General features: G+C 32.0%; 1 protein-coding gene across 1 annotated transcript in view; it reads right to left on the bottom strand.

Annotated features, from left to right (window-relative positions):
* Window positions 1-13,731, bottom strand: part of LOC145243944 (uncharacterized) — a 31,928-nt gene that overhangs the window by 13,705 nt on the left and 4,492 nt on the right. The window contains exons 2-3 of the mRNA XM_080107072.1: window positions 9,532-10,013; window positions 1,362-1,427 (exon numbers count right to left, since the gene is read on the bottom strand). Of these exons, the coding sequence (XP_079963198.1) occupies window positions 1,362-1,427; window positions 9,532-10,013 (548 nt within the window). The remainder of the gene's footprint in view (window positions 1-1,361; window positions 1,428-9,531; window positions 10,014-13,731) is intronic.

Raw genomic sequence — 13,731 nt, 5'->3', positions numbered from 1 at the left:
CAGCCAATTATTGACATATTGAAAAAATTCAAAAATTGTCAAATACAGTTCACTTCAGGTCAGCTAATGTACTTCCTAACTTCCGGCACGGCTGCTACAAGAAACTGTTACTAGGCAAATCAGTTCCTTCACTTTTTTTTTTCTCTCGTGCCTATATCTCTTCTGTGCATGTACCGTTTTTTTTATCATGTTTTTCTGATTGTTTTTTTTTATTTAATAACCATTGAAAAGTTTTTTCGTTCTTATTTTAATTAAGAATGATTAAAATTAATTTGTTTTTCAAGAATTATCGTAAACACTTTTTGTGTGTGTTTTTTTTTAGAATTATTGAAAACATTTTTTTAAATCTTTAAAAACTATTAGGACTATTATGTATTAGATGTTTAAAATTTTGTTATTTGGATTTCAATAATTTTATTTTTACACTTTCATAAACGTATATTTATTATATAAATTCAAATAAAAAAAAACTTTAAAATAAAAAAGTACATTTATAATTTCATAAAATTTCAAATAAAATAAAAACTTTTTACAATTTTGTTATTAAAAATACAAATAAAGACTAATTGTATTATTTTTTATCTTTATATAATTTTGTTAAATTTTTATTGTATATTTTTCAATAATGTCCTTTTCTTATATTTTATTTCAATGAATCACTTCATAGTAGAAATACTGAAGAACAATGAAAGTGAAGAAACTGATTTACCTTGTCACCGCTTCTGGTAGCAGCCATGCCAGAAGTTAGGAAGTATGTTAGCTGACTATAACCAGAAAATATATTATCTGATAAAGATACATAAATGTCTTAATTTGACAAGGTAGGTTGAGTAAAGTAAATAATAATTGTACAAAATACATGGTTTGGTTTAGTTTGGTTTGGTTTGGCTGTTTAGTTTGACGGCATATCAACCCTTTTCAGGTTATTTAATGCCAAATCCAGTTATTTGGGAAATAGTATTCATGTTGCATCCAGTTATTTTGTAGACGGTTTTTGTTCTTCAAACTCTTTGTATCTTCAATCGTTAGTTTGCATTGTTTGGTTTGATTTCGTTGTTTTATAGTGGATTTTAACATTTTTTGTTATTTGTCCTGCAGAACAAAAATGAGTTTTGCAATGGGAGAGGGAAAAAAGTTGCAGTATTAATGTTTTGTACATTTTAAGTTAGGAAATTAGTCAGGAAGTGGGGGAGATAGAAAGGGGAAATGGGGAGGCGGAAAAGGTGGGTTGTTGTTTTTGTTTTTGCAGAACATGAAGTTGCATTTTGTCTCAGGAAGCCAATATCTTCAGACAGCCTAATCTGGTAGCACCAGCAAAATACATGGATATTAGATTAATTTATAAAAATGACAAAACTTACCTTGCAAAATTTGAACAAAAATGTATAAATACCAAATTGAAGAAGAGTGAAGGGGACAAATATTGACTGAAAAGTAAAAGAAAGAATCATCATCATCATCAATATGTGGTTGTTATAGTTCATTAGGCATTTCTCCTTTTAAATATCTGCTCAATTCAACTTTTTATAAAAAAAAAAAAAAAATACATTGCACAAAGCATTTACACTAGTATTATGATATAAATATCCAGGTCAAGTTATGCTAATCCTAACTATATCTGGTCAGCGATGCCCAGCAGTAAAAGAAAAAATGCAAGAGTTGTCCAGAAAAAAATGCAAAGTACTTTTAGTAACTTAAATTTTGGAAATTTATTTGGTTCTTGTTCAGAATTTAACGTAATTAAAAAACAAAAAATAAATGATACAAGTCCAGAGTTCAACCTAACTAAAAAAAAAAAAAAAAATATAAAAAAATCTTTATTATGTATGTACCTATCACAGAACAAAAATGTCATATTCCAAAACTCACATAAATTGATCAAGTAATTTTTTTTAACTAAGAAAATCAAATTTTACGAGAAAAAGAGAAAGCGAAATATGGTGCTTTGATCTGCCATATTTAATAAAAGGAGACAATTCGAATTAATTTAAAATCAACCCTGTAATGTCTACAGCATACTATGAATTACTAAAACTCATAAAAATGTTTTTCTATATAATCAGAAAACTACTTGATCAATTTACGTGAGTTTTTGAATATGAAATTTTCGTTCTGTGACGGGTACGTACAACAAAGATTTTTCTGTATTTTTTTTTTTAATTGGGTTGAACACTGGACTTGTACCATTTATTTTTGCAGAAATGACGGAACATAATTCATGATATGATTACTTCCCTGTAATGCATAAGAATATTCAGTGAGTGAAAAAATATAAAAATACACACACACACATATATATATACATACGTTTTTTTTTTTAAATATAATTAGCCACTTATACATTTGCTCGTCTACGACTCATTAAAGTGATTGAATCTCTCTCTCTCTCTCTCTCTCTCTATATATATATATACATACACACAGGGTGTTGGAAACAAATTGAACACTTTTTGAACAGGAAATTTAATTAATCAGCCCATTATTGATGTATTCTCATAACACAAGAATTGTCAAATGCCGTTCATTTAAAGAAGCCACCCTGAGCTTTTACCACAACGTTCATGTAGAATCTGAATCTGAGCATGGGACCTTCAAGGTGTCTTGAGAAATGTCTGAAAACTAGTTTGATCTTGGCAATCAGCTCATCCTTCGTGTTGCAGGTGGGAGAGTTGGTGTCTTTCTCGACTGCAGCCCACATAAGGTTGCAATCAGGCAAGTAAGGGGGAGATAAGACAAATGCTGGGGCTGGTGAAATTATGAAAGATCTCAGACAGGCCATTTCTGGGTTTTCGTGGAGGTGTGTCACACACACGACCTTTCCACAGCCACTGTCTTCACCCACTAATAAAACAAGCACATGAAATATTTTCTTCAGTTTTTCGTAAGTGTTCCTTTTTTTTTTTAATATTTAAAAAACCAATAAAAGCCAAACATTTTTCTATTTACTCGGAATTATTTTTTCAAGCTAGAAATTTATTGAGATTACCAAATTATTTCATTAGGTGATAGTTTTTATTTTTTGTTTATGTTCCGAAGGGGCAAATAACTCTAAAACAAAGATTTTTAAAAAATCGATGTTGGAATAAGAATTCTGAATAAATTTAATTAAATATGTTATCAATATAATTATTGTTTAAAATTTATTAAATAACGATTTTAAATAGAACACTTATAACAATTCTCTCGCTAGAAACATTAACTAAGATATAGGTAATTCCATCTCAAATCATCCAGAAAAAACATCTTTGACACTCTTACCTCTCAGATTTTTTCCAAACTTTCACCATATGTTGGTATCATAAAAACTAGGGAATCCTAAAAATTTGAGCTTTTAACTAAGCGGTTCCTGAAATATCGCAATTTTGGTATTTTACGTGTCAAGGCGCAAATTCGCAAAATTATGAAATTACGTTTTGTGGCATAAATCAATTTCTAGACTAGGTAGAACCTTGAAAATTTGCATGAACAAGGTTTTCCGCATGAGGAATCCCAAAGTCATGTTTAAAACCTCTGAAAATGAACTGTTTCTGATTTATTGAACTTTTAAGCAGATATTTGGGTATTGGTTTAAGGTGGCCCAAAGAAAAAACATGTGGCACTATTGGGAATTGAATATTTTTTGGTCCTAGACATTCTTGATAGACTCATAATTTTGTGAATTTGCGCCTCGACACGATATAGTAAAATACCAAAATTGCGATATTTCAGGAACCGCTTAGAGTTAAAAGCTCAAATTTTCAGGATTCCCTAGTTTTTATGATACCAACATACGGTGAAAGTTTGGAAAAATCTGAGAGGTAAGGGTGTCAAAGATGTTTTTTTTGGATGATTTGAGATGGAATAACCCATACCGCTATTTAATAAAATCGATTTTTCTTAATGTAATATGCAAATGAGATGACCTCTTTATTGTATCTAGTTAACAAGAATGATACTATATATAAAAATAAATGAGAGAGTAAAGTAGGGAACTTTTTGTATATATTAATCAAATTGTAAACAAACAGACAGGAATACGAATATATATATATATATATATATATATATACTAGCATGGGTACCCGGCGTTGTCTGGGTTGACATGAAGTTCTGTTTGAAGCACGCCTGCTATACTAATCATTTTCTCCATGTGTAACGTGGATACCCCCACAAAAATTTCAAAAATAAAAGAACGGATAAAAACATGTAAATGTAATCACCCCCACTGATACCCTCTCCACCAGATATTTTGACAGAAGAGATCACTGTCATAAGAAAACTCACGATTTTGTGAACCTAAAAAATAACGTTTATAAACATTAATGCATGCGTTTATTTTTTATCGTGGTAAATGTGTAGTTTAGCAGCGTAAATTATTTGCCAGACAAAAAAAAAATATAAAAACTATTTATTTTATATAAAACACATTGTTAGACACAAAGGCTGAAAGAAAACCAGAAAAAAATTTTCATTTTTATTATTTTTTCATCATTTATATTTATTATTCGAGGCCTATTGCTTTTAAAATTTGGCCTTTGGATTGTTTTTTTAAACTTTTTCGTGAACTGTGCTTTTGGATGCCATATTTTTTTGTAAAGAAAGGGCGTAAAAAAGGCCAAATTTGGCCTTAAAAAAGCCAATCTGTCAAACCTAAAAAAGGCCAAATTTTAAGCGTGTAAGGCGTACACATTTAGTCTAATAAAAAATGATTAAAAAAAAAAAAATTTTTTTTTGTTTTATTTCAGCCTTTGGGTTTAATGTTTCATATAAAAATAAATAGTTTTTATAATTTTTCTGTCTGTCAAATAATTTACGCTGCTAAACTACACATTTAACTTTATTTTTTGTAAGGGCACTATTTTTACTGTTTTTTTTTTTTTAGTAAATAATGAAAATTTCCGATTTGCCTCTTTTAGGGGGGGGGGCTTTTCGATTTACTTTTTATTTGTCGTTTTATGTTTCTAATGTCACCCCCCCCCAAAAAAAAAATTGAATTTCTCATATTTAGGGGTTTGTTTTGTTTATTAAATTGTTAGGTGAAAGTAGAGAAAGGTCTCATAAAAAATAATTAAATTTATCGTTATTTTATGTTTCCAATGTAATTTCCCCTCCACCCACCAGAAAAAAACAAATTGTATTTGTCAGATTTTGCCCTCCCCTCCTCAATCGCCAAACTTGAAAAAATGCTAGAGGTGACATGTCTGCTTTGGTGGCCAAAAGTGGGTGCTCATTTTATGTTAAATTTATATAGAAAAGTGACTCCCATTGTAACATGTTATTTTTTTTTTCAAAATTTCTTCTCTTATAATATTTATAAAGGCTATTTAAATGTATTAGGCTAAAAAAGTAGATCTTTATTTTTTTAGGGTTTTAAACGACGCTGGGTCACGTCGTATAAGGTTATCTTTTTAATTAGAAATTTAAGTTTGTAATCGATGAGATTAACGTGAAAAAAGAAAGAAAAAGTGTAAATTGTGAAATTTAGAGGGGAGCAGTAGATAATTTTTTTTAGGTATTAAATGATGCTGGGTTACATGGTAAAAATTTACCGATTTCTGTATAGCCATTTAAGGAATAAAATAAAACAAATGAAATCTTTTCAGTTTTTTTTTGTAATTGTTTTTTTTTTGTTTAAAAATTTAAAAAAACAATAAAAGCCAAATATTTTCTATCCACACAGAATTATTTTTCCAGCTAGAAACTTAATGAAAATTGATTTGGTGAACGTTTGTTTTTTTACGCATAGCATCTAGGGGCAAATAACTCTTAAAAAAACTTTTTTTTTTAAAAAAGGTCACTGTTGGAAATATTAATTCCAAATAAATTAAATTAAATATATTATCAATTATACTATATTGTTGTTTAAAATTTATCAAATAACAATTTTAAATAGAATACTTAAAATGATTCTCTTGCTAAAAACATTAACTAAGATACCACTATTTAGTAAAATCGATTTTTTTTAATGTCGTATGCAAATAAGATGATCTCTTAATTGTATATTTTTGCAAGTATCATACTATATATAGAAAGAAATGAAAGATTAAAGTAAGACACGTTTTGTATATATTAAGCAAATTGTGAACAAACAGACAGGAATACGAATTATATATATATATATATATATATATACACATATATATATATGATTTTACCATGGAATTTGGATATGAATTTTTATATCCTTTTCATTAACTTCCCTTACTCTATGATATTTAAATACTTAGAAAACAACTTTTAATTGTGATTTTCCATGTCTCACTGACCTTAGCAAATAAGGTGTAAACCATTATAATTATTTGCTAATATTTTCTCCTCTTAAGAGATTGTAGACATCGAAATCCTATAGAATAAGGAGTTATAATATTTCAAATGTATTCTTTGTCTTACATAGAATAATAAAAATCTTTGATTTGAAATTTAACCATTTCACGTCATAAATTTTAAAATTTATTGAATGACTAAAATTTGATTGATATATATATATATATATATATATATATATATATATTTGCGAAATGAAGACAACAAAATATGAAATGAGAACACCATATGGTGTATTTTCTTATGCGTTACAATTGTTTCATAACTTTTTGGACAAAATACTCATTTCAAAAGTAAAAAAAAAATTACTTTGGTGAATTAAAACCAAAATATTGAGGTCCTGCCATGTTTTCTACCATTTGAGCTATGGGCAGATATATAAAAAAGATTTAAAATTAAACCACTTGAATCTATGAATGAATTTGCACATGTGCAAAAGTAATAGAAATATGTAGACAAGTTGAAATGAACATCTTTCATTTCAACATATCTCTGTACGTGTTACCCATCCATTCAAACAAAGATTTTACTCGTTATAAACAATCCTTAGTGAATGATTACTATTGTTAATTTCAGTGTTATGCGACCAGTAGTTTGAGAGTATTGGTTAAATATTTTCACACAGACACACACATACATACATCTACTGTTTCATGTATATAGAAGTAGGTTCGCATTGTTTTGCATGGACCCATGGCGCAATGGATAAAAGTGCTAAGTTCTAATCAGTTCTAAGTGACAGTCTTCTAAAGGTAAAGGTTCAATCGTTAGTATGGATGACAGTAAGAATACACTTACAAGTTACTTTAGACTTTTAACCAGTCATGATTGACAGGATGAGAACAATCTACCCTCATGGATTAAATAAAATGGTTTCGTTTAAAATTTCATACAGATTTCCCCAAGTTCAACAAGAAGCATATCGACAAAATGTTGCATCCCTCTGCCTGTTCTACAAGTACTTTAATGGTGAATGCTCTGACGAACTACAAGCACTTGTACCCCCTCGACACGAATGACAAAACCGACAAGCAGCTAAATCCCAACCCTTCACAGATCCCCAGGTGTAAGAAAGCCTTCTACTCCAATAGTTTCTTCCCCAGAACTGCTAGACTTTGGGACTCCCTTCCAGGATTCTGCTTTTCCAACTGTACTGACATGCAGAAGTTCAAGTGTAATGTGAACAGACATCTTGCTGCTCATCTGCTGTCATAATATCCCATCAACTTATGTCCCCGATAGTAGTCCCCTACTACAAAGTGGTACTGTGCCTTGTTTGGGGTGAAAATTGAATTTTAATAAAAAAAAAAAAAAAAAAAAAAAAAAAAAAGTTACATCAGCCGAAATGTTGTGAAAATTCAAGATGAGAACAGTAATGTGAATAATCTAATATCAAATTATCGATCCGCATCTCAAAAACAGTAAAACATGACAAGATTTTGGATTATTTGGATTCTTCAGACTCCTGTTCTCATCATGAGTTTTACTTTCATGTTGTAGTTAATGAAACTTCCGATCTTTTTCATGAATATCTTGTCAGACTTGGAAATCTGCATGGAATTTTTACTGGAACCTTTATTTAATCCATGGAGGTAGCATGCTCTCATTCATGACTAGGTAGAAGTTCTAAGTAATTTGTAATTGTATTTTTCAGTGTTGCCCACACTGAAGATTGAACCTTCAACCTCCAGAAAAATGTAACTTGCAACTAAATGTTACCAATTACTTTATCCATAGTATCATGGGTCCTTGCATGAATTAAATAAAGGGTTCTGTTCTGAATCCTGACTTTGACAGAAAGATTGCTGAATTTGGCAAGAAACACTTGAAGAAGGTCAGAGGCTACATCGACTGAAAGGTTGTGAAAATAACAGTCAAGATGAGAACGGTAGTTCGAAGAATCAAAATAAAATGAATTATCCATCCTCGTCTCAAAAATTAAAAAATGACAAAATTTTGTTAGATGTATCCATGCATCTCTCAAAGAGGCTCTGTTGGCATATCCAGTCACTCTTAAGTTCAAAATAATATTTTCATCGCCAGATTGAATAGATGCACCTGAAGAATGTCTGATTTTGTTAATAAATAGTAGCCCATCTTTCAAACTCCTAGCCTAAAATTTACAGGTAACATGAATTGGAACAAAAAATACACTGAGGACATTGTCAAGGCTGCTGTTAAGAAGGTGGTTCCCTCTACTATACTAGAAAATTATACACACCAGAGAGCATCCTATATACTTTACAAAGCCACGTCACACATGCATAGAGTTCTGGTGCAGCTACCACTAGTCTCTCATTCTTAGACAAGGTCCAAAAAAAAAAAAAAAAAAAAAAAAAAAAAAATGTCTCAAATCCACTCTCGACCAAGCTCCCACCTTTGTTCCATCACCACAATGACGTATCTCCGTGTTTTTTTTACAAGTATTTTAATGGGAAGTGCTCTGATGAACTCAGAGCACTTGTGCTCCCTCAATGTAAATACTCCCAACTGATCCGACACGCAGCAAAATCCCACTTCTTTACTGTTGAGGTTCCTAGATGCCGGAAAGCTTTCTACTCTAATAGTTTCTTCCCTTGAACTGCTAGACTTTGGAATTCCCTTGCTGTTTGCTGCTTCCCTGACTGTATTAGCCAGCTGAAGTTTAAATGTAATATGAACAGATATGTTGCTGCTCAGTTCCCTAAAGTTCCCAGTTAGACATGCTCCCAAATAGTCGGCCCTTGTGCTCCAAATGGCAATCATCTTATTTTCTAGAAAGAAAAAAAAAAATTAGAAGTTGTGCGCAATATATTAAATGTAATGTCCACAAATATTCTTTCCTTATGAGGACGGAACTTCTTAAAAATGTAAACAAAAAATGTACACCCAAACATGTCTGCAGACATGTATGCAAGAAAAGCTGAAATCGAGGCAAATGTGCGCAAACTAAAAATTTGAAAACGAGGCTGTTCTCTACGAACAAGAAGAGGGGTAGTCAGTTTTTGCCATCTTAAATCATTAAGACTCGTAAAACCTTATTATTTGAAATGAAATAAATAGCGTTTAAATCAATTTTAAAACAACAACAAATGCTGCAAGTAGGTTACAAAGTAACTTTTATAGCCACTGGTAACATTTATTTGTTGCATATTTTATTTTTGGACCACTTTTCCGAGTCTATGTGTATAGTAATACAAACCCAAGAGTAAAAGGAATAAATAAATGAAGCAGAATGAAGCAACAAACCTTTAGAAAAAATGTACTCCATGCTGTATTAAGAATCTTCCTGGTAAGAAGAGCAAGCACAATACAACTGACAAGCCGGATCAAATCAAAATGCAACAGCGAGAGAGTGATTTTATTGCTGGCGGACTCAGACGCGGCACGACTACCAGATGATATGGGTGACCTCCGAGGAGAGGAATTTGGACTTGAACTTGGTTTTGACGTACTGATACCAGGGAACCTACTCTCGGCAAATGCATCATTTGTTTTCACTCTTCTGCGTGTATAGGATTTGTCAACATCCCCACCGGCCTCCGTAGTCCGATTATCTGCTGTATTTGAGCTGATATTGGGGCTTTCTGTTTGACTTGGTAAGGAGCGGATACTGGAAGTGGCTGGAGCAGCAGTTTTTGGGCCAGAGTCTACTTCTTGAGGGTTGGTGGTATTTCCGTCATTAGTTAGAAGCTGTGTACTTGGATCTTCAGGTGAATCATCAGAATGTCCTGTAGGTGAAAAATTTTTTAATTATCAATAAATAGCATTTTTGTCAATGTAGTTTTTTTTTTTTTTTTTAAATAGATATAAAGCAGGGGTTATCTTCCCCTGTAATCCTTACAACTTGAATACAGTAAACAACTATCAATCAGAATGAGAATAATATGTGTAATGTGATTTTTAAAGAGTTTTAGTTCTGATGATCTTGGAGGAAGAAGTCTGAACAATATAGGGAGATGTGCGAAAAACAGAAAACTGTGATGGCAAGGCCACATTGAAAGAATGGATGAGAGTTCTGATGGTTAATTATTAAAGTTTAGAATCAAATAAAACATACCTTGTTTGTTTTAAATAGGATTCATACTGTAGAAGGCAACCAACATCAACAAAAAGAAAATTAACACATAGGCATGTTTTCGTTTAATACACAGACACAAAGGGAAAACACGTCTGCTTTTATTTACATTATAAAACAAAGAGGAGAAAAACGTCAACTCACTAGTTTATCACCTAAAGTACATGTTGTCAAAGTATTTTATATAAAAAAGGGAACTAACCCTTCACACAGTCCAAAGGAGAGTACTCTTACAATTTTCACAGTATTAAAACATTAAAAACCTATATTTACACTGATAATTTCCAACAAGTTCTTGGGTTAATAGATGTAGAACAGTTGAGGTAGCAGGTCCAGTTCACAGGGAAAGGCCAAGGAAAACATGGACTTATGAAAAAAAGGATAAATAAAACTTTGAAAGTCATTTCTTTGAAACCATCCAACACATGCTAGCATGTAAAACAGATTGGGTTCAAGTTTTGTCAATGGTTACTGTATTATTTTCATTAATACCACCCACTTCTGCCCCCAGAAATGGCATTTACTCTAGTTAAGGTGAATTGGCTTCGTCTGAAGAAGGAAATGTAAAAGTGGTCCCCAGTTGCATACATATCCCGGTCAGAGAAGATGTTGTAAGGTTTTTGTAATTTTTACAGAAAGGTATCGATTTCCTCCAATATTCAGTGCCTGGCATTCTCAAATGGTCACCCATCTGGTACTGACCAGGCTCAATGTTGCTTTCCTCTCTTAAACCAACCAGTAATGTGGTAGTGTACTTGTTTTACAAGTATGTTAAGAGTAGATGCTCTGATAAACTACAAGCCCTTGTATCCATTTGACATAAATATCCCTGACAAACAGCAAAATCACACCCCTACACAGTAGAGATCCTCAGATGCCAGAAAGCATTCTACTCTAATAGTTTCTTCCCCAGAACTGCTTGACTTTGGAATTCCCTTCCGGGTTCCTGCTTCCCTAACTGTACTGACATACAGAAGTTCAAGTGTAATGTAAACAGACATCTTGCTGCTCAACTCCCTAGTATCCTTAGAATTATGTCCCAGATGGTAGATCCCTACATCAAAGCGCCACTGTACCTTGTTTGGGGTTAAAATGCAATTAAAACAAAAAAACTTTAGTGATCTAATGGGAACTAGTGTGTCAACGTGATTATGCCGTCTACTAATACCCTTGAAGAAGGTATGAATCCATTTATCCTCCTCCTCTCAGCTACACATTACATGTTAAAGTAGACTCTTAACATAACATCATTTAACCTCTACTTATTTCTGACATTGCATCTTAGATTTCTCCTTACCGCTTGATTTAAGTAAAATTAGCTCAGGAGAAATGTGGTTAGTTATTGTGCCACCCTTGCTTCATTATAAACTCATCATAGGGGCACTCTTCCAAAGATTATACATTGCCTCTTGCAACAGAATGAATCCAACTATTGCAAAAAGAAAAAAAAAAAAAAAAAAAAACATGAGTATAAATCCAATTATTGCACAAACTCTTCCAATATATTATGTAGATTATTATTTCTTGATCCATATCAAAGTATATTCATTTCTGAAAAACATGGCATTTGGTTTTGAAAATATAAATATTTTAGTAGATCCCAATGAAATATGTGCTGATCCAAGGCATTTTCATGATTGATGAGCAATACTAATCAATATTGCAGCACTCTCTTTAAAAAGGTTTATTATTGAATGTTTTCCAGTATAGATAACAATCAAGTAATTACATAACATTCTGATAATCCAAAAGAATTCGGAAAAAAAAAAAATCCATTTAATTTTACAAGGTGTGTACAAGAGTGTGTGTGTGCGTGCGTTTTACAGGGGAGTCACCACTTATCAAGACCCGAAGATAAAGGTTAATAAATGTAAAGTGGTCGTGTAGTAATCATTTATGGTGTAGATTGAGTAGAATTTGATTATTTAAGGAACGACTCAACAAGAACTTGTTTACATTGGACTTGAAGGCTACCATATTACAGTCAACTGGGAAGCAGGCCAGTGGAACAATGTTCTACAGGTGGACAATTCTAGGAAACAAAACTTTGTTCATGAAATCTGTGTTTAGATTTAGGCACAGATAGAGAATGGGGAAAATTGTTGATAGTGGTTGTGGCTAATCGAGTGTTTTTTGTGAAAGTTTTGCAAGGGAGGGGGCATCAGTTTGTAAAGCGAGTTATGGCATTTCTAAATCAATTACACCATTTGAAGTGGTGTTGACAGATTTAAAAGTTCACAATTTTTAGAAGAACAATAAATGAGATGCTGTAGATTGTGTTGATAAATCTTTTTTCCATTTATTTTTCTCTCAACAAGGGCAAAGTTAGGCATAAAAGTCGTTTATTAGCGTGGAGAACCCAGCTTCCTCAAAATGGACACTGAATTAAGGAACAGAAATAACCTGTGTAGTTTCATTGGCATTCTCTCATAAAGAGATCTTGGATGACAAGCAATAAGTCTATTCATCTTCTATCATCATCATCACCATAATATTCTGTTTAAGGTCCATTTTATATGCTAGCATGTGTTGGACAGTTTTAAGAACCAGAGTCCAAAAAACAAAAACAAAACAATTTCTGATGGCCCAATAATCTACAATGTTTCTTTATCAGCAGAAAAAGTGAGCGTTGAGAGGAATTCAAAAGTTACTGCCCTTGGAAGTTTCTTGGTAAAGATGTTGGTAAGAATCGTCCAATTCACATAGTAATGACATTTGAAAATCTTAAAGAAAATAAAGAATTGTTAGTTTGTTTTTTGTTTTGCAATGCAATAACATCACTTTTTGTCTGCCTTCCAACAAATCAAAGTTATACACATACTAAATTTTTAATGAGAGACACTCTAGCTCTTCAGAAAAGAGCACTCAGATTGCAAATGTAAATAATCTGTATATTATGTTTTGGAATTTTTGAGATGAAAATTGATTTGGATTATTCTGATTTCTGTTCTCATCTCGGATGTTATTTTCACAATGTTTTGGTTGATGTAACCTCTGACCTTCTTCAGATGTGTGCTGTTGATTCATCACGTAAAAGTTGAGTGTAATCAGTTCTTAGCGACAATCTTCTAGAGATTGAAAGTTCAATCTCCAGTATGGGCAATACCAAAATATAATTATAAATTACTTCAGATTTTTACCCAGATTTGAATAACAGAATCAAGAATGGATTAAATAAAAGCGTTTCATTCGAAATTCTGTACAGATTCCGGAGTTCAACAAGATGTACCTGAAGAAGGCCAGAGATTACATTGACCAAGACATTGTGAGAATAATATCCAAGATGAAAATAGCAGTCCAAATAATCTGTATAGTCCTGTCGAAACTCATCTGAAAGCACCTTAGTTAACAAGCAGTAACCCTATTTCCCT

Source organism: Euprymna scolopes, chromosome 22 (assembly GCF_053919585.1).
Source record: "Euprymna scolopes isolate OS-2025 chromosome 22, ASM5391958v1, whole genome shotgun sequence".
In the NCBI taxonomy this organism is placed as follows: Eukaryota; Metazoa; Mollusca; class Cephalopoda; order Sepiida; family Sepiolidae; genus Euprymna; species Euprymna scolopes.
This window is presented reverse-complemented; position numbering and strand designations above follow the sequence as displayed.